The sequence below is a fragment of the Canis lupus genome, chromosome 26, assembly GCF_011100685.1.
Source record: "Canis lupus familiaris isolate Mischka breed German Shepherd chromosome 26, alternate assembly UU_Cfam_GSD_1.0, whole genome shotgun sequence".
Taxonomy (NCBI): Eukaryota; Metazoa; Chordata; class Mammalia; order Carnivora; family Canidae; genus Canis; species Canis lupus.
Window position 1 is genome coordinate 254,411 of NC_049247.1, and position 26,717 is coordinate 281,127.

The window sequence follows — 26,717 nt, forward strand, 5'->3', positions numbered from 1 at the left end:
AGCGGCACTCTGGGGGATGTAGTTCTGCACGCGCACTTCCGCGGTCGGCCGCGTGAGCCCCGGCGCGGTGGGCCTGAGCTGGAGGGTGTGTGCGGCGGGGGGCGGGGCGGCGAGGCTGCGGGGCCGGGGCGGCCGGGGCGGCCTAGGTGTCGGTGCGGGCCCCGCGGTGACCTCGGCGCACGAGCGAACTGGCTCCGGAGCCCGGTGCGAGGATGATCCGGAGTGAAGGATCGGGCGTGGGAGCGACTGGGGGCGCGAAGGAAGGGGGCGGCGGTGGGGGCCGCCTGCTGTGGCCGTGATGAGGCCGCTGGGGGGGGGTCGTGTCGCTAGGGCCACCGGAGGGCCAAGATGCTGGCGTGTCTGATAAATCAGGGACCTGGGGCTTGGACGGGACCAGTGTTGGTGAAGCCGACCGAGGGAGTTAAGTGGGTACTGGCGGTCTCTGGGGTAATCGTGTTAAGAGGGGAGGGGAAGGGATCGGGGGTGCAGGATCCCCTGGACGCAGTCCTCTGGGCTGTGGGATGGGCCGAGTGTGCCTTGGGGTGCTGTTGTGGGAATCCGTTTGGGGGCGTTCCGAGGGCTCGGAATCGATGGGCCGAGGACTTTATTGACTGGAAGCGCTGGACCGAAGTTCCCGCTGATCAATCAGGACAAAATGTGTGGCGTTCACAAGGCATCTGATGCAAGTGGATGGGTGGCCCACTAGGGGCTGTGAAGCAGCAGACGGTGGGAGTATTAGTTGGAGGTACCAGGGTATGTGGGTTTATGCAGAGTTGGTGGCCCTTTCAGGTAATGATTAGGAGCACCTGCAGGGGTGTTAGTCGATGGTGGGTAAGCATGGGCTATACTAGAAAGTGAGGTATCATGGGAGGTGAATGGTTGGGGCTTCTGGATAATGAGGGATTGGGTGTGCCTTAGGTATAGTGATGGGGGCTAGCAAGCCTGAGGGGGCTCTGTGGGAACAGTGACTGGGGCACTGTTGAGTGGATGGATAACTGGAGGAGGAAGGACTGGAGTCCTGGGGTGGTTCATGGGGACTCAGTGTTGAGGATCTCACTGACTCCACTACTGGTCAACGAATAGAACAGACTCTGTCGAGATTATTGGGTGGGAGTGTGAGGGAACCAGTAATGGGTTTTTTGGCCTCAGTGGTGAGAAGCCTGTGATGAGGGACTGTGCTGTCATAAGCAGTCAGGGGGCCTCTAGGGTTAGGGTTAGGGTTGGTGCATGGGGCTGAGCAAGGAAGAGACTGGAATGATCAGGAGTAAAGAGTCCTGTGGATATCTGATTGGGGGCAGGGCTGTGGAGAGACTTGGATTTTCCTGACTTGTATACTCCTGTGTGTTGGTTTTGTCACTCGGGTTGATAGGGGGCTTTGCTGAAAGAGTCACTGGGGATATGTATGTGTAAGAGGTCCTGGAGGCACAGCCTGTAAAACCGGAAGCTGGGGTCCTGGTGGGATGATGGGCAAGTGGGGGAAGTGATAGTGGGGCTTGTGATGCTCAGTGGCTGTGTAGATTGGAGACTCATGACGGCTCTGTTGTGTTCAGTGAGCAAGGGCCTGGAGAAGTCTCAGGCAGTCAGTGTGGGTACACGGGAGCCTCTGAGAGCTGAAGTTCCGTCCATGGCTGAGGTGGCAGGGGGTTTCAGTCTATTCCAGATCTGGTGGAGGGGCTGTGTGGGACTGAGACCATCTTTGGTGATAGGACATGAATTGTGTTTGTGGGTTTGGGTGGTCATGCATTGACTCAGGCAAGACTCTGATGTAGTGACTTCTGTTGAATGACTATATTCTTTTTTGTTCTTGGTCCTTCTCACTTAGCACATTACATTGTTGGTCTGTGACAGCTCCTTATTTCAGTGTTCTCTGTGACCCTGGTGGCTGTAGGTCCTACCCCATGCTGGCTCAGCCTCCTTGCCCTTCTCCATCCCTGTCTAGCTCCAGCCCTCTGAGTGTGGTGCTCCTTTGTGGGCTTGATCCTCCCACAGCCTTCCCCAGTGGGTTCCTACCTCTCTTCTGGGCTCAGCTAAAAGTCCTTGATTTCCAGGAGGCCTTTTCCAACTGTGTGAGAGAGTATCCTCTATCCATCCATCCCACTGTCGTATTTAAAATTTTTTTTCCAAGCACTCTCACAGTCTGAAATTCTTTTATTTGCTTGTTTCCTATCTTAGAATGTCTTTCTTAGAGAGCAGGGACCCTGTCTGTCTTGTTCAGTGGTCTCTCCCATGTGTTCAGAACAGCCTGCTAGTAAGAGGTGTTCAGCAAATTGATGCTTTCCTGGTCAGTAGATGAGACTGTGAGCATCTGTGTACATGTGAGTGTAAGCACGTGTGTGAAGGTGTGTACATGTGAGTGAGCATATGTGAGCATGTGTATATATGAGAGAGCACATGTGAGTATGAGCTCTACATTTAAGTGTGTAGGTGTGAACATATATGTGCATGTGAACGTGTGCACATGGGAATGTTGAACATATGAGTGTGAGCATGTGTACATGGGAATGCATGAATGTGTACATGGGAGTGTGTGAACGTTTATGTGTGTGTGACTATGTGTGTACGTGTGAGCATGTGTATATGTGAATGCGAGTGCATGAATACATGTGAATGTATGTGTATGTATATGTGTGTGACCATGTGTGTATTTGTGAGCCTGTGTATATTTTGAATGTGAGAACTTGAGTACATGTGTGTGTGAGCATGAGTATGTGTGCATCTGAGTGTGTGAGTGCATATATGTACATGTGAATGAATGAACATGTGTGAACATGTGTATTTTTTAAATTTTTTTATTTATTTATGATAGTCACACAGAGAGAGAGAGAGAGGCAGAGACATAGGCAGAGGGAGAAGCAGGCTCCATGCACCGGGAGCCCGACGTGGGATTTGATCCCGGGTCTCCAGGATCGCGCCCTGGGCCAAAGGCAGGCGCTAAGCCGCTGCGCCACCCAGGGTTCCCGAACATGTGTATTTGTAAGGGTGTGTGTGTCCTCACAGTATGAGAGAGATTTGATGTGACTGAGAGCAGAGTGCAGGAGAATGTCAGGATCCTGGAGGAGGAAGCCAGAGTGACAGTTTTGGATATTAGTATAGTTGGCACATTCCCTTTTCCAGAGGTGACAGAGAAGATCTGTGCATCAACCCAAAAGGGATCCGAACTAAATAGCTTCCAGGGCAGGAGGGTCTTGATCCCAGGAAGCCCAGGTTTGGGTAGCAATAACTTCTCACACTCATTTTCTCAGGGCTTCCTGAGACCCCCTACCAGTGTCCAGGAGCCTGGAGGAGCACCCTGGGCATCTACCTGTGGAGATGCTCTGCTCTTCCAGAACGTTTTTTCCTGAGATTTGCCCTGGAGCCATATACACTCTTTCACACTGGACTTAAATGGAGTTCAGTTTCATTCTGGGGGTCTGACTTTGTGTCAACACCCTACAAGTGGGCGAGACTTGTGTTATCCTTCTCTTTTTGTGCTGCCAGCCATTCCTCCTGGTCTAGATGCCCTTGCTCTGCTCCTCCCACTGCTTGGGTCAAAATTCACAATCCATCCTGTCTGTCTAGACCGTGGTTCCTGACTGCTCCACAAGAGCCCCCAATGTTAACATGGGGACCTCCGTCCTCTCAGTGACAGAGAAGGAGACATTTAAGGCTGTCAGGTGATGCCGCCACAAGTTGACCCACAGGGTCAGTTAGAGCCAAGTGGTGCTCAGTGTTTCTCTTCTGACTCTGCTCTGTGTGCACAGGGCCCAGCTCCGCTGCCTGAGCTGTGGGGGGGCCCTGGAGCATGTGGTGCTGAGCACAGCCCTTGGCCAAGCTGGAGTAGGTAGTAAATGCCTGGGAGGGGCTGGCGCCGTGGCTCTGCTCTGGTTAGCTGCCCTGGGGTCAAGCCGGCAGTGGGCTAATATCCAGGCTGACTTCTCTGTCCACTGGGACATTGGGGACAGCCTCCCTATGCTTCAGTGAGACAAAGAGCTCTTGCTCTGCAGCTTCTGCAGGAACTCTATCCTCCCTTTGTTCAGTTTATTTTCTGGAAAGGAACCCACAGACCTGTTCACCAGGTTTGGCCTTCCTGAGCAGCCCATCAGCCTGCGGAGACCAGCGGGGCGCACCGCTGGGCTCAGCTGCCGCTCCTGGCCTACAGGGGCCCCCTGCCAGCGCCGACAAGTCTCCCCTGGCAGGGTTGCTACAAAAGCTGGAGTTTGTCCCTCTCGTCCTGTGGTATACTGGGGATGGTGATTTTTGGACATTTCCTTTCAGGTATGTTCTCAGGAGGGAAATAACATCTCTGCAATTTCACGCCTGTCAAGTCCTTGGCTTTCATCTCATAACTGGTTCATGACTTGGTACATGAAGGAAGGAATTCAAAGTGTAAGTGTGTGTACACATCAAGATGGAGTATTTTTTGTTTATTATACTTACCTGAAATCTTGCTTTTGTTTTTTCCAATAACTCTGCCCAACATACCTGTTACGTAGTTTGCAATTTCGTAAAAACTTTTTATTTTTTTAAAGATTTTACTTATGTATTCATGAGAGACACAGAGAGAGGCAGAGACATAGAGGGAGAAGCAGGCTCCTGGAGGGGAAACTGATGCGGGACTCGATCCTGGAACTCCAGGATCACGCTCTGAGCCGAAGGCAGATGCTCAACCACTGAGCCACCCAGGCATCCCTCTTAAAACCTTTTTAAAATAGCAGTTTTACTCAGTTATGCGGTTATTTGGCCTGTTGAGGAAATAATTAAAATCCAAACCCACCAACCCAAAAATCTCTTTAACAAAAGCAGAAGAAAAAGAAAAAGTTTTATTGTTGAATAAAAATTAAACTTTAAATGAGAATACAGTGAGCTTTGCAGGCAACCTGCTGAGGAGATTACAGAGACGGAAAGAAAGCTCAGTCTTCTCTGTATAGCTAGGCAGGTGTAACCCATTACACACATATTCTCAGGATAAATGATAGGTTGTCACACATAGTGCACACTGCATGTTCCCGGTACTTAGGGAGGCCTTTGTCAAGAGGAAAAGTAGACTCCTTGTGTCTTTGTGATAGGAAGTAGTTTTAAAGTAGTTTTTTTTTTTTTTAATTTTTATTTATTTATGATAGTCACACAGAGAGAGAGAGAGAGAGAGAGAGAGAGAGAGAGGCAGAGACAGAAGCAGGCTCCATGCACCGGGAGCCCGACGTGGGATTCGATCCCGGGTCTCCAGGATCGCGCCCCCGGCCGAAGGCAGGCGCTAAACCTATGCGCCACCCAGGGATCCCAGTTTTAAAGTAGTTTTACACCTGGAAGCCAGGTGCCAGTCCATACTCGGTGAGGGTTCTGACTTCCTGACATGGGAAATGGGAGCCTGTCTTCCTGGACAACTTCAAAGAGAGAGCTCCCAGGTCCTGGGGAAGGACAATTTGGAACTGGAACTGGACCAGGCTTATTTAGCTTTAGGAAGGATTTACACACATTCAAAGGGGCAGAGAAAGAATATACAATTACGGGTTTTCTTTCTTTCTTTCTTTTTTTTTTTTAATTTATGATAGGCACACAGTGAGAGAGAGGCAGAGACACAGGCAGAGGGAGAAGCAGGCTCCATGCACCGGGAGCCCGACGTGGGATTCGATCCCGGGTCTCCAGGATCGCGCCCTGGGCCAAAGGCAGGCGCTAAACCTGCTGCGCCACCCAGGGATCCCAATTACGGGTTTCCTAAAGTGCTCTTTGAGTAGGACTCGGAAGGGACTCTCTTTCCCTTTTCTGCATGAGGGAGAACTCATTTGTTATCTAGTTTTTATGTTATGTTCACCCTTACTGGCCTCTGAGCTCATATTCCCCCAGAGGTGTTAGCTGCTGTCCCACGAGCTCTGGTGACCTGCACTCGGGAAGGGCTGGGAAGAGCACCGGCGCCAGCACCGCAGACAGCCCTGTGTCCCACCGCCCCATCAGGCATCTCTAGTCAGTGACGTAGACCCTCACAAAGAAGCAGATTTTGGAGCATTGTCCTTGGGGCACAGAGGAGTGTGGGAGATGAGGAAGGGCAGCTCTTCGGGGATTTTGATCTGCCTCCATTATGCCTTGGAAATGTGGCCTGGCGGTTCCTGCTGGTTTCTCAGGGGAAGGACACGTACCCACACACAAGCCTCAGTCTCCTCCGCGGCCTCTCTTCTTTTTACTATTTCTGTTGGCTCCTCTGGTCAAGGCTTTCCTTTTGTTCCTGGGCTAATTTCGGAGTAGGGAGCTAGCACCCCAGGCGACTTCATCATCTTGATCTAAAAGGCGTCTTCTGTTTACCATCCTGCCTAGAAATGAGTTGCATTTTACTCTATAGCACCTGCCCCAAGAATTTCATGTAATTGCCCCCCAGAAATACGGCTGCAGAATGAGTGAGCCAGGGTGCTATTTCTGGATTTTGTTGATGTCTGCAGTGCATCTTGGTTTGATGATACTCCTCTGAGGGTGTTTGGCTGAAGCCCTAAAGCAAGTGGCCTGAATATGGCATTTATGTTGGGAGCCAGGGCTGCAGTGTGTGGTGCAGACATGGCCAGAGGCAGACTTGGCCGGTAACTCATCTTGCATCCTGCTGCTTACCCCTAGCCTGGTTCAAGTTGTTTGATTTCCCAGTGAGAGAGAACCAAGATTAGATTCCCACAGTAATTACGTCATCTAAAAGAAAATTCCCACTGCATCTCCAGGCCGTGATTGAGGGACATGATAACTCATGTGTGAAAAGGAAGAAGAGGCCTCAGGACTAGGGGTGCCTTGTCAGTTTACAGACATTTGACCAGAGGCCTCTGCAGAGCGTCAGGACGGAGAGAAGTCACAGAACGAGCAGATTTTCCAAGCAGCAGAAAATGATCAAGTCACAGGTGAGTTATTTGTTCTCCAATAGTTTTTTTCCCATAGATGTGACAAAGCTCATGGGAAAGTACTAAATACATTTAAATCGTAATCAGAAAATATCAACTTGGAAAGAAGGTGTCAGAGAGCAAAGTGGATTATGGAATCATACAGAAATCTTAAAGTCAAAGCATGGATACTTAGGAGACAAGGTACTTCATTGCTAGAGGTGAGCTGCAGGCCGTCCTCAAATATTCCCACAGTGGAGACAGGAAGGGAAGCAGTGGAGTGCTTGTTTCCTCTGACAAAAGCAGACTAGCTACTCAGTGCAAGCAACCCCTTCCTAATGGTTACTTACACAGACGGTACTTTGATAACTGTTTATGTGGGTGATAGAGTGGACAAAGTCCTAAGTAAACCCTGTAATAAATAAACTTATTTCCCAGTGCTGTTTAACAGTGTTCCTCAATGTGAATCTAAAGTAAAACTCAGAACACAGTTGTTACAGGACCAAACCTGTGGGCCTGGACCACCTATCTTACTTATATTCTAGCTGTAGGAAACAAACCAAAGTCATCTGGCAGAACTGATCATTACAAAACCTTCAAATGGCCCCATAAATATTCTGTCAGTTGGAATTTTGGTACATTTTAGGAAGAAATGTTTCTGCTTCTATTGGCAAAAGCTGGGCATGGTGGTATTCTAGACCTTTAGCCCTTTCTGCTTTTTGTTTGTTTCTTTTGTTTTTGTTTTTTTTTTTAATATTTTTTATTTATTCATGAGAGAGACAGAGGCAGAGACACAGGCAGAGGGAGAAGCAGGCTTCATGCAGGGAGCCCGATGTGGGACTCGATCTCAGGACCCTGGGATCATGACCTGAGCCGAAGGCAGACGCTCAACCACTGAGCCACCCAGGTGCCCCTCTTTCTGCTTTTTTGACTCGAGAAATGGAGAGTGTCCCTGATGGCTGGGGTACAAGTCAGCAGTGCAGTCCTAGAGGACACAGGTGGGTCTCCTGGCAACAAAGAGCTTACAGAGGGTGCCCCCACAGGGTTAACATAGCCTCCAGGGTGGAAGTTGTTTCTTTTTTTTTTTTTCCAGTAGGATGGGAAAGCTTTCAGGAGCAGGTCCAAAAAACAAAGATCATTCATATCATTCAATGCCACACTTCCCCGGGTGCTAGGGTTATTCTGGTTTTATTCTTCTGTTGCTAGTATCAGTGTGTCCCATTTAGTAATCAAAACTTTTTAAAAGTTCATCTCCTGTTTTCATCCACACCCATTGTCTGGAAAGATTGATTGTATGCATGAAGGGCAAATATTATGTAACTTAACCAGAAAGATGCATCATGTTTAAGAATTGGCTAGCAGGGCACCTGGGTGGCTCCATTGGTGAAGGCCATGATCTCGGAGTCCTGGGATCAAGCCCCACATTGGGCTTCCTACTCAGTGAGGAGTCTGCTTCTCCCCTCCTTCTGCTGCTGCCCCTGCTTGTGCTCTCTATCTTGCTCTCTCTCTCTCCCAATTAAAATAAATAAAATCTTTAAAAAAAAGGGGGGGGGGGGATTGGCTAACTAAATACAGGTACCTCCATGTCCAGAATTCTCAAATGATTTTAAATGACTTTGCATAGTCTCATGTTCATTAAACCTTCAGGAAGAGGTGATAGGGGATGGAAGCCTTGTGCAGTGCCTGCCATGGAGCCTGAGCCATCAGCAACTGGAAAAGATGGGTGTGTATGTGAAGGCAGCAAAGACAAGCATCCTTTTGGGGAAATGCTGCATGGGGGTCCCAGGTTGTTCTCTTGAGCTGTGTAATTGGGGCTGGGATTATGTTGACCCCTTTAGTCAGCCACATAAATCTTGTCTTTAACTGTCCACTAAAACAGCCTCATGGCTAATCTTGGGCTATTCTCAGATGCAATGAATTGAGGAGACCCCCAGAAAGGAACAAATGTGGTTATGGAAGGCCTGTATAGTGTGGCCCAAGTCAGCAGAACCCATGGGGATGGTTGACCAGACTTCAAGAGAGTGTCCACTGCAGTCACATCTAGTAAAAAAGGCATATAAGGGACAGAAGGCCCAATGAGATCTACCTGTCCAGAACATCCTGACCCATTGGCCCGAGAACTTGTCTCTGGGCAGTGTTGCTAGCTTGAGCAGCGTGTGGAAGCCTACATGTGTGTTTTGTGCTGTTTCAGCATCTCCTGATGGCACGGGCAGCATGTGCACACATGCCCAGCTGGCATCTGAGTCTGTGCCACAGGCTAGCCTCGTGTGCTGTGTGGTGGGATCAGTTTCAGTCTCCACGTTTAGTTGATTGGAGCAAGGTTGTTGGCCAGTATAGGGGCCTTTTTGGTGAGCATCGACATGGGTAGCCACAAGCTTATGAAGAGCAGAACTTACTTCTATCCAAAAGGGTCATTCCTGTAGGAGGGCTTGTTTTATATGCCACTCTGAAGCTCACCTGGGGTCTGAGCTAGGGCCCACAAGGAAGGCAGGTCAGTCTTCCACATACCCACTCTCATGGCCCTAGCTGTGGCTGCTGCCATCTGGGCCTGGGGCCAAAGGCTGGCAAGAGTCTACACAGGCATGAAGTCAGTACCAGTAACACATTCAGTGAGGAGGACCAGAATAATAGTGCTTTGGAGCCTGTGGTGCCACGTCTGGTGTGGGGAGGGCAGCTTCCCCTGGGCAGCCCATCAGGTAAAGGCTTTGGTTTGCCTGAGGTTGGGACTGAAAAATCCTAGGGTTTTTTTTGGTTTGTTTTGTTTTTGTTTTTTTGTGTTTTTAAGATTTTATTTATTGATTGATGAGAGAGACACACAGAGAGAGGCAGAGACAGAGGCAGAGGGAGAAGCAGGTTCCTCACAGGGAGCCCGATGCAGGACTTGATCCCCAGACCTGGGATCATGCCCTGAGCCGAAGGCAGACAATCAACAACTGAGCCACTCAAGGGTCCCCCAAAATCCTAGTTTTTAACCAGGAACCTGACTCCTCCTGAGTTTTAGGGTGTGTGTAAATTTACGTTATCAACATCACAGTCAGGACTTGGAACAATTCCAGTTCTCCAGAGACATTCCCTGAGTCTGGTCCTCCTGCATCTCCAACGCGTGACCCCAACTGACGTGTCCTTGGTCAATGGGAAGTGACAGACTTCAGCCTTTCCCGGAATGTTAGAGCATGTAACCTTCTGATTCTGGCACTTTTCACTCCTATCGTTGAGATCGTCCATGTCTGAAACAGTCTTTACTATCACTGAGCAGTGTCTCCAAATAGTATCCCATTATATGAACACACCATTTTGCTTAGCCTTCCACTTTTGAAGGACACCTTACTTGCTTCTACTTTGTAACTGTCATGTTCACCTGCATATAGTTTGAACAGAAATCTTGAGATGAGCAGAAGTTTTCAGTGTACTTGGGCAGGCACCTGGAATTAGAATTGTTGGGCTGTGCGGTCATCAGTGCTCAGCTTTCTGGGGAGCTTCCATAACATCTTCCAAGGTCACTGCGCCATTTCTCCGTTCCCACCTTCAGTGCATGAGTGCTACTGCTGCTGCTGCTGCGCGTCCTCACTGGCATTTGTCACTGTGTGGGTTTTTAAAATTAATGTTAGCAATTCTAATAGGTATGTGGTAACATCTCATTATACTTTTAATTCATATTTCCCTATTGATAAATAATGCTAAACATCTTTTCATGTTTATTTTTTATCTATATATCTTTTGGTGAAATGTGTGTTAAGATCTTTTTTTTAAGATTTTATTTATTTCTTCATGAGAGACAGAGAGAGACAGAGGCAGAGGCAGAGGGAGAAGGCTCCATGCAGGGAGCCTGATGTGGGACTCAATCTCAGAACCACCCTGAGCAGACACCCAACCACTGAGCCACCCACACACCCCTGTGTTCAGATCTTCTGCTCATCTTTTTTGTTCATTGTATTTAAATAAGAGGGTTTTTTTTTTTTTTTTTTTTAGTATATGTGATGCAGAAGAGAGCACATGAGGACTTTTTTTTTTTTTTCCCATTAAGTTTTTATTTTTAATTCCAGTGTAGCTAACATGCGGTGTTATGTTTGGGGCGCACAGTGTAGTGACTCAGCACTTCCACACATCCCTCTGTGCTCCCCATGGTCTGTGTGCGCTTCATCCCCTGGACCTAGTGCAGTCCTCCTCCCCCTTGCTGACCACAGTTCTCTACAGTGAAGGGTCTGTTTCCTGGATTGTTTCTCTTTTTTCCTTTGCTTGTTTTGTTTCTACAATTCCACATATGAGTGAAATCAGATGGTATTATCTTTCTCCGACTGACTTATTTCACTTAGCACAATACCCTCTAGTTCCATCCATGTTGTTGCAAATGGTAAGATCTCACTCTTTCTGATGGCTGAGTAATGTTCCAGTGTGTGTACACACCACCTCTTCTTTATCCATTCGTCCGTCCATAGACACTGCTTTTCCACATGTTGGCTATTGTAGATAATGCTGCAAAAACATTGGGGTGCATGTATTACTTTCAATTACTGATTTTGTATTCGTTGAGTAAATACCCAGTAATGTGATTAATGGATTCTAGGGTAGCTCTATTTTTAACTTTCTGAGGAACCTCCATACTGTTTTCCAGAGTGGCTGCACCAGCTTGCATTCCCACTAGCAGTGCACGAGGGCTCCCCTTTCTCTGCATCCTCTCCAACACCTGTTGTTTCCTGTGTTGATTTTAGCCATCCTGACAGGTGTGAGGTGATAATCTCATTGTAGTTTTGATTTTCACCTCCCTGAGATGAAATGTTGAGCATCTTTTCATGTGTCTGTTGGCAATCTGGATGTTGTCTTTGGAGGCATGTCTATGTCTTCTGCCCATTTTTGAATTAGATTATTTGCTTTTTGGGGTATTGAGTTATATCAGTTCTGGTATTGAGTTCTATATACTCTGAATACTAACCCTTTATCAGATGTTTCATTTACAAATGTCTTCTCCCATTCTGTAGGTTTTCTTGTAGTTTTGGTGATTGTTTCCTTCACTGTGCAGAAGGTTTTTATTTGATGAAGTCCCAGTAGTTTATTTTTGATGTATTTCCCTTTCTTCAAGAGATGCCCTTTTTTTTTTTTTTAATTTTTATTTATTTATGACAGTCACACAGAGAGAGAGAGAGGCAGAGACACAGGCAGAGGGAGAAGCAGGCTCCATGCACCGGGAGCCCGACGTGGGATTCGATCCCGGGTCTCCAGGATCACGCCCTGGGCCAAAGGCAGGCGCCAAACCGCTGCGCCACCCAGGGATCCCTATTTATTTATTTATTCATTCATTCATTCATTCATTCATTCGAGAGGCAGAGACATAGGCAGAGGAAGAAGCAGGCTCCCCCTGGGGAGCCCAATGCAGAACTTGATCCCAGGACCCGGGATCATGCCCTGAGCTGATGGCAGACACTCAACAACTGAACCAACCAGGTGCCCCAGATGGGTGCTTTTCAAATATTTTCTCATAGTCTGTGCCTTGTCTATATTCTCTCTCTTAACAGTGTCTTTCACATAGAAAAAAAAATAACTTTGTAAATGTCTGTTTCATTGATTTTTTTTTCTTAAGTTGACCCCATGTTTAGTGTTGTATCTAAAAACTCACTGCTGGGCAGCCGGGGTGGCTCAGCAGTTTAGTGCTGCCTTCAGCCCAGGGCCTGATCCTGAAGACCTGGGATCTAGTCCCAACTCGGGCTCCCTGCATGGGGCCTGCTTCTCCCTCTGCCTGTGTCTCTGCCTCTCTCTCTGTGTGTCTCTCATGAATGAATGAATAAATAAATAAACAAACAAACAAACAAACAAACTTAAAAAAAAAAAAACTGCTGGCACACCTGGGTGGCTCAGTTGGTTAAGTGTCTGCCTTCAGCTCAGGTGACAATCACAGGGTCCTGGCATCAAGCCCTGCATCAAGCTCCTTGCTCTATGGGGAATCTGTTTCTCCTTCTCCCTCTGCTTGCTCCCTCCTGCTTATGCATGAGTGTGCACATTCTCTCTAAGAAATAATAAGATCTTTTAAAAAATAAAAACTCACTGCCAAACCCAGGATCATGCAGGTTCTTTTTCCCCAGAGCTTTATAGTTTTATGTTTTCCATTTAGGTCTATGATCCATTTTGAATTAATTTTTATATAAAGTATGAGGAATGTGTTGAGGTTTATTCTTTTGCTTGTGGATATGCAGTTGTTCTAGCACCATTTGTTGCAAAAACTCCTTTCTTCATGGAATTGCTTTTGCCTTTTGTCAAAAATCAATTGAGCATATGGGGGTCTAGTTTTAAGTTGCCTCTTCTGTTGCATTCATCTAGTATCTATCCTTTGACTAACACCACCTTGTCTTAGTACCTGTGGCTTCATAGGAAGTCTCAAAACCCGGTCATGTGAATCCTGCAACATTGTTCTTTTCCCACTTGTTCGTTTGCCTTTTGTCCCAAGCCTTCTATATCCTTGTGTCATGGCCTCTGTGACACTTTATTTTTTTCTTGAAAAGACTGAAACATTTTAAGAACATGATTTTTATTCTATTCATATTTCTAGCACCTCTTATAGTTTGGGGAGCCTTAGTTGCACAATACGTGTATTCCAGAAGATCCAGAAGGGGCTAGCTAGTCCTCATAATGTCTGGTGCAGAGCCAGACGGAGGGGTGTTGTAGGGATGTAGACAGAAACCAAAAAATATGACTGTTGTTTGGCAGATGGGTGCCAGGCATGTGGAATATCTGACAGTAGGTGGGACTCGGATAAGAATTCTTCCCAAAGGGTATCCCTGGGTGGCTCAGCGGTTTAGCGCCTGCCTTCGGCCCAGGGCACGATCCTGGAGTCCCGCGTCGGGCTCCCAGCATGGAGCCTGCTTCTCCCTCTGCCTGTGTCTCTACCTCTCTCTCTCTATGTCTATCATAAATAAATGAATAAATCTTTAAAAAAAAAAAAAAAAGAAAAGAATTCTTCCCAAATACCAGTGGCACTGTCCTTGAGAAGCACTGTGCTTGGGATGCCTGGGTGGCTTAGCAGTTGGGCATCTACCTTTGGCTCATGGCATGATCCTGGAGTCCCAGGATCAAGTCCTACATTGTGCTTCCTGCATGAAGCCTGCTTCTCCCTCCTTGTGCCTCTGCTCCGCGCCCCTCCCCCCCGCCCTCTGTGTGTCTCATGAATAAATAAAATCTTTAAAAAAAGAGAGAGAGAGAGAAGCACTGTGCTTAAACACAATGTAGTCTAATTTCTTTCTTTCTTTCTTTCTTTCTTTCTTTCTTTCTTTCTTTCTTTCTTTCTTTCTTTCTTTCTTTCTTTCTTTCTTTCTGATAGTCACACAGAGAGAGAGAGAGGCAGAGACACAGACAGAGGGAGAAGCAGGCTCCATGCACTGGGAGCCCGAGTGGGATTCGATCCCGGGTCTCCAGGATTGCGCCCTGGGCCAAAGGCAGGCGCCAAACCGCTGCGCCACCCGATCCCCTGTAGTCTAATTTCTTAATGGATAGGTAGATGGATAGATGAGTGAATTCAAAATGATAAATATCTTAACATATTTGTTTCTCTTGAGGTATAATGTAAGATTAGGATGTTATATTAAATATCAATTGCTGTGTAACAAATTACGCTAACCTCAGTGGCTAAAAACACAAACATTTACCCCACAGTTTCTCTGGGTTGAAGTTTGCCAGCTGCACCTACATCTGGTTCCTGTTCAGGATTTCACATGGCCCTGTGACAAGGATGGTGGGCCAGGCTGTGGGGCATTCAGGGTGCAGTAGGGAGATGGTCCTCCTCCAGGCTTGGTCATGTGGGAGTTGTGCACCTCAGTTCCTTGCCACAGGACTGCTTCACTGCGTGGCAGCTGAATTCCCCCAAGAGAGCAAGACAGGCTTCCCAAGATGGGGGAGTAATCTCAGACATGCCATCCTATTGCAGTTGTCTTCAGCGTCAGTGAGTCAGTAAGTCCAGCACACATTCTGGAGGGGAGTATGACACAAACACAGACACCAGGAGTCAGAGATGGGCGAGGCTGCCTCCCACCCTGGAGGAGAAAGCCCATATCCTGCCATGAGGACTACCTCAGGTATAACAATGATTATGCTTTTCTAGATCTCCTTTGAGGATGTGGCTGTGGACTTCACTTTGGAGGAGTGGCAGCTACTTAATCCTACTCAGAAGAACTTGTACAGAGATGTGATGTTGGAGAACTATAGCAATCTAGTTTTCTTGGGTAAGAATATTCTTATATAAATAGTGTGTATCCAATAACTGGGGCCTCTAAAATGTTTACTAATTTTGGACCTAAGTTTCAGATGTCAAAGATTCTTTAATTTCTATACCCAATTGAAAGATTTTTGGTTCACTTGCTTTGTTTTACAACCTTTGCAGTGAATATTCTTCATATTTAAGAGTCCATCATTGCAAGGAATTGGGTCCAAGTTGTCTGTGTTTCCACTGAACAGGTTATCACATTATCAGACCTGATGCAATTTTCAAGCGGGAGCAAGAAGAGCCGTGGATGGTGCAGAAAGAAGTTCTAAGTCAGAGCTTTGCAGGTGAGAGGGAATCAGGTGTATGTGTACAGTGCAAATTGAATCTCGGGTTTTTGATGATAGGTTGCTTATAATGTTTTGAAAAGTTATTCATAAAACTGCTGGAAGTTCCTAAGTCTTTAGAGTTGGCTCAGGGCTAGTGACCTGAGTTCTCCTGGTTTCTAATGTGCTCTGTCCTGGTCTCCACATCAGGATGTGTCCTCTTTGTGCGGAGCTGGTGATGGCACGTTCCCCCTTCCCTAGACAGCGGCACGAGCTGGTGGCCAGCATTTAGGACAAGGATCCTCCTCCCAGCCCGCCTCAGCTCCCTCCGCCTCTCCTGCACTTCCACCCAGCAGGGGTGGGCTTCCTTCTTCCTCCTGAAGAATTCATAACTTTCTCCTGTTACAGGGACGCCGACTGAGTCCTTCTTTTTTTCTTTTCTCTAATTTGCCAGATTTCTGATTTAAACCCATAGAGAGTAGAAGATGAACCCATGCAGGTAGAATAAAAACCAAATAACGTAAGCCTGGTGAGGACACTTTGCCTCGCCCATCTTCTGTGTAGACTAAGCCCTTTGCAGGCAGCTCCCTGGGTGCTTTTCACTGCATTGATGTCCACCTTCTCGAGGCTTCTCACTAACCCTTCAAAGAGACTACTAATTTTCAAATCCCCAAGTGCTGTGTGATATTTTAACTACATTTATGTTGGAGGACCTCATGGTATGGCAACATCTTATCCATTTGTTTTTTGTTTTTAATTTCTGTTGCCAGAAGTCAGGGCTAACTCCATTCAAACTAGTTTCTTCCTCCAAGCCTTTCATACATTTTTCTCTGCACTTGAGCCTTTGATCCTCAGATCCTTTCCCCACGTGGACACTATGTGTCTCTTCAGTTTGAGCCATTTCTCATACCCAAGGAGTGTTGATTCCCAGTGTGTGATCTCTGCCCACTTAGGATTGCATTATGGGAACTTTGGCCCTAGTCAGACATTATCTGGGACTTTTCACCAATTTTTAACCAAGTAGGTCTAATGATTCCCCCCCACACACACATAGAAAGACTGCAAGGAACATATTCTCTCTCCCCTGTAGAATTTATAGGGTATAATTATTAAATGTTTCATTAAGTGAGTGTTGTGGGGCCAGGTAAGGCAGGACCTTTCTTATCAAGTATTACTTTAAGGCAAAGGTTTTTATCTAAGCAAGTGTCTCAGCTTACCTTAGGAAATACTTCAAATTATAGATGTCCAGGTTCCATTCCCATGGATGATTAGGTCCGGGTATGTGTAGCTTAGAAAATACTAACTGTGCAGATAGGTTTTGTATTCACTCATTAATGTAGAACAACCAGTATTATGTGGCATAGAGAAAGAGTCATGAAATAGGAACAGAGAAGTTTAACATAGAATAAAATGCAGAACTATATTTATTCAATAATTCAGTATTTGAGCAAAAAGTATTTATATTAAAATGCAAAGTTATTTATCAAGATTAATGATACAGAGGGGAACTGCTTTAGAAGTCCAGTTGTGAATGAACAGTGTTTATCCTACATGTATTGAGGGCTTGCTCTGTGCTATGTATAGATGCACATCAGTGACAAGTACAAACTTATTCCTTGCCCTCAGGGTTTACACTCTTGTGGGGGACACAGAAATAAGATGATTACCTCTTTGATAAGTACTATAAAGGAAATAAACAGTATATTGTTAGGATGCCCTCGAAATGATTTTTACACTTGAATGAGCCATGCCGAAAACTAGGAAGAGCATGCCAAATAAAAGGAACAGCCATTGCAAAGGTCCTGAGGCAGGAAAGGCCTCTGGGCTCAAAGGGATGGGAAGGAATTCAGTATGGCTAGCAGCAGTGAGCAAAAGTGTGAGAGGAAGTCAGAGAGATTGGAAAAGATTAGGGCATGCCAGAACATACAAGCCATGACAAAAGCATGCATTTTTCTTTTCTTTTTTTTTTTTTTTTTCAGCAAGGGAGTAAAAAGCCTGATCACATTTTCTAAAGCTCACTGGCTCTCTGGAGACTAGAACTGGGAGGGAGCAAGAGTGGGAGTAGGAATATCAGTTTGAAAACTACAGTGAAAGCAGGCAGTGTGGACCAGAGTATGACAGAGACAAGTGGGTTCACCTGTGCCTGGCCCTGAATAATACCAGTAAGAAACAACATACTTCTTTTCCAAAATGACAAGATTTCTTCTTTCTCTTCCTCCCCCTCCCTCTCCTCCTCCTCCCCCTCCTCCTCCCCTTCTCCCCTCCCCCTCCCCCTTCTTCTTCTTTTCTTCTTTGAGAGAGAGGGCACGGGGTGTACAGGGAAAGAGAGAGAGAGAAGCAGAATCTCAAGCAGACTCCCTGCTGAGCACAGAACCTGACACAAGGCTCAATCCCAGGACCCTGAGACAATGACCTGAGCTGAAATCAAGAGTTGGACGCTCAACCAACTGAGCTACCCAGGCACCCCAAAGTTTTTTATTTCTTAAATATATTTTTTAAAGATTTTATTTAATTATTCATGAGAGACACAGAGAGGCAGAGACATAGACAGAGGGAGAAGCAGGCTCCATGCAGAAAGTCTGATGTGGGACTCAATCCAAGGACTCTGGGATAACACCGTGAGCCAAAGACAGACACTCAACCGCTGAGCCACCCAGGTGTCCCTATTTCTTAAATATTTTGATGCAGTTGAACTACTTGAATATTATTTTATATTATTTATTGACTTGTATATATGTTAATTTTATTTATTGTTTTGATTCTAATTTAAGGTTTTTATTTCTTTACTCAGCTTTCATGAAACCATTTTTTATAAACGCTTTAGGTGGATTTCACACTTACATGTCTACGTATGACACTTGCTATTAATCTCCAAACTTTTTCTCAGTCATTTCCATCTCAATAGTTTTAGTACCTCCACTCACGCTGGAAACATGAAGTCCTTTTATTTTCTAAATCAGCAGCTCTAATTGGACCTTTTTTTTGAAATTCTGATATGTCCAAGAATTAGATAAGTCTCTGCCTACAGCCCCCTACACACACACACACACACACACACACAATCCTGCAGAGAAGAAGTTGACTTCTATTTGAAGTCTCTCAAAATCTTTTGTCTTGCAGTGTACCTCCTGGGAATGTTACCTAACAATAGCTAGTAAAGAATATCATAAAATAAACAAACCTTCACTTTAAAATATCTAATAAATGGTCATGTTGTGGAAATCACAAATTGTACTTACCAGGTAACAGAAAGTCTATCCTAATGTTATCTAAAGAGTTCTTGTGGTTTGGAATGATTTTCATTGACAGGATTACATGTAGGTTCATTATATAAATGATAGATTCAGTTAAAGTGTCAAAAAACCTAAATAAAAGTGTAGATGCTGAGCTCTGGAGAACTCTTGGATAACCCCAAGAAATAGAAGTCAGTGATGTCAGTTATTCAGGTGACAATTGTAAATGAGAATGTTCTTTAAATGTAATGATCGTTCAGGAACCTAATGTTTCTTGACTTTTGGATAAAAACTTGATATCCTGTATTTACTATGCACTGCACTCAGTGATCCTCCTTTAATAGCACAGCATACACCAGTTTTGCTCTTCTGTGTGCTTGTTACTCTTAGCATTCACTGTATTGTGAGGACTCTTGACGCAGAGAGTGCTTACCTGTTTTCTTCCCTCATCTTCCCTCTGTATATACAGCAGATAATCAGATTGTTGTCGAGTAAGTAAATCAATCACTAGTATTTGAGCATAAACGCTCATGATCACTGCTTCTTGAGCATATTTCATCTTTTCTCATTTAAAGTTTATGTTTATAAACATTTGTAACTTTTAAATGTTTTCATTTCTGTTAGAAAGGTTTTAAAGCTTTTATATAAATTCCAATTAGTTAACATACAGTGTATGTCAAAATTTTTAATGTCCAGTAAGTAGATATTATATTTTGGAGGATTTTGTTTTGTTTTGTTTAGTTTTGTTTTTAAAACTGGGATCCTAGGCTCTATGTCAGTTTTATTCAATGAGCATAATTGTTGGGGGATTTATACAGTATGATTCATTTTTTTCCTTTTTAGAAGAAGTCTGGCTAGATAACAGTCTCAAAATGTGGCACCAGGATAATCAAGACAAGCTTAGAAGTATGGAGAGAGGCCATGAATATGATGTTTTTAGGAAAATATTTCATTCAAGCATTAACTTTGTTCATTTAGGAATGAGACCCCATAAATGTGGCACAGGTGAAAAAAGTTTGAAACATCCTTTTGAGTTTCTTATTCCAAAAAATAACCATGGAAGAAAAAAGCTTGATGAGCTCAATAAGAAATATTTATTCTATATCAAAGCTGATAGAACCCATGGTGGAATGGCATACTGTGGTTGCAGTAAATGTAGAAAAGCTAGCAGTACAGGGTCGTGGCCCAATGCAAACCATATAACACATACAGGAGTCCATTTATGCATGGAATGTGGCAACGTTTTTAATAAGAAGTCACAGCTCATTATACATCAGCGAACTCACACAGGAGAGAAGCCCTATGGATGCAGTGAATGTGGGAAAGCCTTCTCACAGAAGTCATTGCTCACTATTCATCAAAGGACTCATTCAGGAGAAAAACCATATGGGTGTGGTGAATGTCAAAAAGCTTTCAGTAGGAAGTCACTGCTTATTTTACACCAGAGGACTCACACAGGAGAGAAGCCATATGGATGCAGTGAATGTGGGAAAGCCTTCAGCAGGAAGTCACAACTTAAAAGACATCAGAGGACTCACACAGTAGAGAAGCCCTATGGCTGCAGTGACTGCGGGAAAGCCTTCTCCCAGAAATTAAAGCTCATTACACATCAGAGAACACACACAGGAGAGAAGCCCTATCAATGTAGTGACTGTGGGAAAGCCTTCTTCTGGAAGTCACAGCTGATTACTCATCAGAGGACTCACACAGGGAAGAAACCATATGCATGTAATGAGTGTACAAAAGCGTTCAGCAGGAACTCACTGCTCATCAGGCATCAGAGGATCCACACAGGAGAGAAGCCCTATGAGTGCAGTGAGTGTGGGGAAGCCTTCATCAGGAAACCACAACTTCTCAAGCATCAAATTACTCACACAGGAGAGAAGAACTATCAGTGCAATGATTGTGAGGAAGCATTCTTTAAGAAGTCAGAGCTGATCAGACATCAAAAAACTCACTTAGGGGAGAAACCCTATGGGTGTGTTGAATGCGGAAAAACCTTCTTTGGGAAGTCACAGCTGCTAACACATCAGAGAACTCACACTGGAGAGAAACCATATGATTGCAGTGAGTGTGGGAAAGCCTTCACCCAGAAGTCCAGCCTGATATCACACCAGAGGACACACACAGGGGAGAAACCCTATGAGTGCACTGAATGTGGGAAAACCTTCAGTGAGAAGTCAAGCCTTATTCATCACCAGAGAACCCATACCGGAGAGAAACCCTTTGAATGTGGTGAATGTAGGAAAGCATTTGCCTGGAAGCCACAGCTTCTTAGGCATCAGAGAATTCATACAGGGGAGAAACCCTATAAATGCAGTGAGTGTGGGAAAGCTTTTGTTCAGAAAGTGCAGCTCATTAAGCATCAGAGAAATCATACAGGAGAGAAAACCTATGGATGTAGTGATTGTGCAAAAGCCTTCTTTGAGAAGGCACAGCTTGTTATACATCAGAGAATTCACACAGGAGAGAGACCCTATAAATGTGGTGAATGTGGGAAGTCTTTTACCAGAAAGTCACACCTTATGAGACATCAGAGAATCCATACAGGAGATAAATACTATGTGTGCAGTGAGTGTGGGAAAGCCTTCAGCAGGAAGTCCCAACTCGTGATTCATCAGAGGACTCACATACTCTAGGAACCATGTGAGTGCTGGAATGTGAAAAATCTCCTATCAGACATCATGCCTTCTGACATGTCAGAGGACACACATACACGGGAGGAACCCTGTCAGTGCCCTGGGAAGGCAAGTCTCACCCAACACTTGATAAAAGAGGGAATCTTTTGAAGTAGACAGTGTAAGAGAGCCTTCTCCTAGAAAACACAACTGGTTACACATTACTGACTTAACATGGAATTCTTATCAATATTGTGGTACAGAATCTTGTAGTCAGAAGTGACAGCTCATTGTTAGAGGAACTACACTCAAGGAGAAACTGGGCCGTTGTAAAAAGCAAGTGAAAGGGTTCATGAAGAAAAGATAACTCACAGTACACTAGAGAATGCATACACAAAGGAAATACTGAATAGTATGAATTAGAGATTTTAATATAGAAGAGCAGTCCTAGTTTGAAGAATTTGGATAAGCATGATCCTATTGAAAGAGTTCTTTAACGTTGTGTTTGTTGTATCTAAGTTTTTATTAAAATAGTTATTTTTTAAGTGGTAGATGTGTTTAAAGTATGAAGACTTCTGCTTTCTGCTACGGTGGTATGGCAAGGAACAGATTAATTCCCCTGCCTTGAACAGCTAGAACCTGTAAAACATAAATGAAATGATAGTTTTGAAATCTATGGCAGGCAGAAGTTTGTGATTCCTGGCAGAAGGTAGACAGAGTGAGGTGAGCCCCATGACAGCCCAGCCTAGTGCCTGGTGGCAGTTCCCAGGCTGCAGTATTGTTGAAGAGAACTACTGACTTGGCATTTGGGGAGGCCATGGTAGCTAGAATTTGCAGGGAAAGGTACTGGGGAGGAGGGAGCTTTCCAGAAAGAGGGCTGCAGAAATCCAAGGAGTCCTCTTGAGTCTCTTGGTTTAGTGCTGATCTGCATATGTGTGAAAGGAAAAAGTAGTTCTGGAAAGCAGTAGGCTGAACAGTTCCTAGAAATCAAAGCAGGGCTGCGAGTAAAGTTCCCACCAGCTTTGAACACATGGGGCATCAGGTAGGGTTCTCAGCAGAGTAGACCTTGTGAAGTAATTAACCCTAGATTAAAATCCACTCAGGACCCACAGTGTGTGGCATCCAAAAACTTAGCTGGCATGCGAAGAAGCTACATGAATACAACTTGTAACCAGGACAAAAAATGATTCAGTAGGAAGAGACATAAAAGAGACCAAGACAGTTGGCATTAGATAAAGATGTTCAAGTAGCTTTTATAAATACACAGGAAAATGTGAATGTGATAAAACCTGAAGTGGAAGATGTATTTTAAAAAGCCCAAGTGTGGGGATCCCTGGGTGGCTCAGCAGTTTAGCACCTGCCTTTGGCCCAGGGCATGATCCTGGAGTCCCGGGATCAAGTCCCACATCAGGCTCCCTGCATGGAGCCTGCTTCTCTCTCTGCCTGTGTTTCTGCCTCTCTCTCTCTCTCTCTCTCTCTGTCTCTCATGAATAAATAAATGAAATCTTTTTTTAAAAAAGCCCAAGTGCAACTTCTCAAGATGAAAACAGTAGTATCTGAGGATTAAAAAAATGACCAAAAAAAGCCAACTTTGGATGGAATTAAGAACAGATCAGACAAAGAAGAAGAAACGTTGATGAACTTAAGTACGAACAAAAACTGTCCAACTGCTGTACACAGAGAAAAAAAAGACTGGAAGAAAAGAGAGGAGGGAGTCAGTTGCAGTGGGACAACCAACATACATCCGAAGTGGAGTCGTAGGAGAGGATGGGGAAGAGGCATGAGAAAGTATTTGAGTAAATAATGGCTGAAATGTTTACACATAGGATGAAAAGTGTGACACCACATATTTCAGATGTTCAAAGAACCCCAAACAAGATATGTAAAGAAAATCCTGCTAATGGACATCATAGTCAAATTGATGAAGAACTATTATAAGACACCTAGAGAAAGATAGGATATGGTCACAGAGCAGAGAACGACAGCACACTCCTGCCCAGAAAGTACTTGAGCAAGAAGACAGAGTGACCCCTGCAACCTGGCATTTGTCTGTTACCCATCTTTCAAAAATGAAAGCAAAAGAAGACTTTTTCAGAAAAAGTCAAAGAGAATTTATTAGCTGTAGGCCTTCCTTCAGGAAACCTTAAAGTAAGTTTCAGCACAGCAGGAAAATCATCTTCAATAGAAATGTGGGTCTACAGGACAAAATGAAGAGTTCTGGAAAAGATGAATATGTGGATAAACAATAAATGATTTTTTATTCAAATTCAAAGATTTTTTTTTAAATCTTTGAAAAAGGTAATTGATTGCTTAAGGCCAAAGTAGTAACAATGTATTGTGGGAGTAAAGTGTACAACAACAACAACACTTAGGTATGAATTTTCAAACACAGTTAAATAGATTGCATGATGTGAGTTAGAAACCTGTTTCTCAGGCTCAGAGTGACTCTCTAGCAGCTACACTGCACATAGGCTGGACCTGGATAGGTCCTGGTTGTGACCTACTTCTCCCTGCCCTGCACTCTCAGGGGCTGCCCCACTAGTTTTTCTGCTTAGGCTCAACCATGGGAGGGGCTAGATCAGCCGGCGGGAGAGGAAAGGCTGGAACATGTATTCCTCCCAGCTCCCCTTACTGGACCTTGGTTTTGGGCGAGTGTATGCCTGTATGGCTGCAGCTCCTGCTGGGCAGCGCTCCTCTGGGGCTGTAGACTTCTCAGTTAACACCTCCCTCTCCTTGCTCTTCAGATACTTTACCATCTCTGGTTGGTGTCCTTAATTCTGAACACATATGTAAATAGTCCCTCTATTAAATGTTCTTGAGTTAATATTCTGAGTGTACCATTTGTTTTCTGTGCCATGTTAAATGATGAGCATTTAACAAAATTTTGAGTGTCAACTATTGGTACATGTGCCTCATAGGGCATAGACTGATATCTATCAAGATTTCCCATACTGAGTGTCAATGTTTTCTCTTCGTTTTTAAACAATTCAATAGAAATTAGATTACAAAGTTCTTTGTGTTTTTTTGTTTTGTTCTGCAAATGTGAATGGCTCCACAGATTATCATCTGCTACATATCTAATGGTCTTGCAGTTATTACCAACCCTTCTTCAATAAGAGAAACTAAAACATTTATGAAGTCTCATGCTATCTCTGGATTAGCCAAGCAATTTACAAAACACACTGGCATTATGTTCAATATGTATGAACAAGAAAAAGATAATCAGTTACTGCATGAGGTAGAAAGGAATGATTGTGCTGTGCATACCGTCATTCCGTATTGTGCTGCTTTTTATTCTATATAATCTGTAGTCCATGGACAAGATTCTCATGTCAGTAGTCAGAATTGCCAGAGTCTCTAAAGCTCCACACCATTGCCCATCACCAACACCATAGTCTAGTCAAGTAGACTACCAATGATCCCCAACACAGCAGCCCCATACGTGGTCATTTGTCAAACACCTCTTAAGAATTTCACCTTTCTTTATTATCTCTCACCCAGTCCTTTTCCCTTGGTACCCAGAGCACTTTTGAAGGGAAATAATTGCCATCAGGCTACCCAGCTGCATTTTCTCTCCAGGTGCTTTTCCATTTCAATACGCATTTTGAGGAAGCTTTTCATGCGGGTCTTCCATTTTGTATAACCCTGAAACACACCATTCACAATGCAGTCTGTGCCTATAAACTTGTGTATTACACTGGTCCTGTCTTTAAGGAATTAGCTTGCAAATGAAATCAATGTCTCGAGGCTTGGTAGTTGGAATATAGTGCTGTGACAGTTACCTTTAACAGTTTCTCTGTAATAGGACTGTGTGCTCTATATCTGGTAGCAAAATGGTTTCTACCAATACAGCTCTCCTCGGGCCCCATGTATTTGTCACATAGTGAAGGCAAGGACATGCTCACTCTCCTCTTAGAAAACTTGGGACGCCTGGGTTGCTCAGTGGTTAAGCATCTGTGTTCAGCTCAGGGCGTGATGCTGGGGTCTGGGGATCAAGTCCCATGTCGCGCTCCCTGCAAGGAGCCTGCTTCTTCCTCTCCCTGTCTCTCTGCCTCCTTTCTGTGACTCTCATGAATAAATAAAATCTTAAAAAAAAAGGAGAAGAGAAAACTTTCTCTCATGATGTCTGCAGCTTAGAAGCAGGCAGTGTAACATCTCATTACCAGCTCACAAGCATGACAAGTAATAAGTTCCAGCATTGCATGCCCCATCTGTGGATTTAGTGATGCTATCTGATCATTGTTTATTTCCGTTGTGGGGTCTTTGCAATTTAGAGCACAGTCATTACTCATTGTATCTGGGTAGTCTTGACTTCATGTCATTGTGACTGTTACTTCCAGAATGCTAGGATTAAATAAGCCAGGAACACCAATGTTAATACCTAAATCATTATACTTAGGTATTTTACAACACCTACATCATTACAAGTGCCCAACACAGAATGTATTGCTTTAGAAGCAGTCATTGGTAAGATGAAAAGAATACAAATGAAATGACATTTGTCATTTGAAGTTCTCATTTAAAGCACTGCTATCATTCCTGTCATTAAAATTTATAGAAAAGCCACATTAAGCTCAGATTCACAAGAAGATGGGGAAGCAGATTAACTTCTGGTGTTTGTTAGAGTGGTCATGTTAAGGGAGCATTTAAACCACGGACTTGCTACCGCTGTAGCCAGCAAAGTGGCTTGTGGGTTTATCTCCAAACTGTGATGATCACAGGGCAGCTATCAGTGAATGAGCAAGTTAATGTATACTTACTCTATCACATGTTTGTACAGAGCAGGGTGTGTCAGGTGAGGACACCTGAGCTCCTGGCCAGCTATGTTTCACATACAAGGTTAGGTCAGACCACTAAGGGGAAAGGTTGGGCCTCTGTCATTTTGTGAGGAGCAGTCTGTGAACTGTCTTCACTGCCTGGTACACCGAGAGCACAAACTGTGCTAGCTCAGACCTATTGCCACACTGCTCTTTGCTGTATTGGAAAACAAATTCTTTGTACCTATATGTTTACTCAGTAAACTGTTCAATGATTGAGTATGCGTGTGTGTGGTTCTTGGTAACAGGGAACTCTAGCCTCCATTCAGCTAAGCATTGCAAACCAAATCTGAGTTCTCAGTCAGCGTCCAGGTTTATCATCCACACACACCTGAAACTGAGGAAAGTACCTCTCCACTCAATTGTTGGCGGTGGCCCTTGGTTCACCAGCTGGGGTCTGGGGTTCGTGCTGAAGTAAAACCTGCTGCTCACAAACCAACCTGGAGACTCCCCTAGTCCTCTGAGCTTCAAAGAGTATGGTACTTACAGTTTAGCTATACCGAGAGAGCAGCTTCTAAGAAAAACAGAGGTGGGCCGCATGCACCTTGACCTTCTGTGTCGGGTGTCACCCACTCGGACCCCCCTTGCACACATGGACAGTGTCTTCTTGCAGACCACCCAGGCCTGCAAGATGGGCCTGGATGCCCCAAACCGGGTCGGGTGCTCTGCCCACAGGAGGCGCAGTTTTCTTTCTTTTTTCTCTTTTTACAATTT

At 44.8% G+C, this 26,717-nt stretch overlaps 1 protein-coding gene across 8 annotated transcripts; it reads left to right on the forward strand.

Annotated features, from left to right (window-relative positions):
- Positions 1-26,222, forward strand: ZNF605 (zinc finger protein 605). Of its 8 annotated transcripts, none has more exons than XM_038574596.1 (6): positions 1-85; positions 4,255-4,365; positions 6,675-6,848; positions 14,911-15,031; positions 15,264-15,356; positions 19,412-26,222. In XM_038574596.1, the coding sequence occupies exons 3-6, from the start codon at positions 6,834-6,836 to the stop codon at positions 21,205-21,207; spliced, it is 2,025 nt and encodes a 674-aa protein (XP_038430524.1). In that variant the 5' UTR covers positions 1-85; positions 4,255-4,365; positions 6,675-6,833; the 3' UTR covers positions 21,208-26,222. The 8 variants fall into 8 exon arrangements, with proteins under 8 accessions (XP_038430524.1, XP_038430521.1, XP_038430522.1 ...); XM_038574597.1 differs by lacking the exon at positions 1-85 and adding an exon at positions 173-204; XM_038574598.1 differs by lacking the exon at positions 1-85 and adding an exon at positions 303-425.
- Positions 26,223-26,717: the final 495 nt, after the last annotated feature.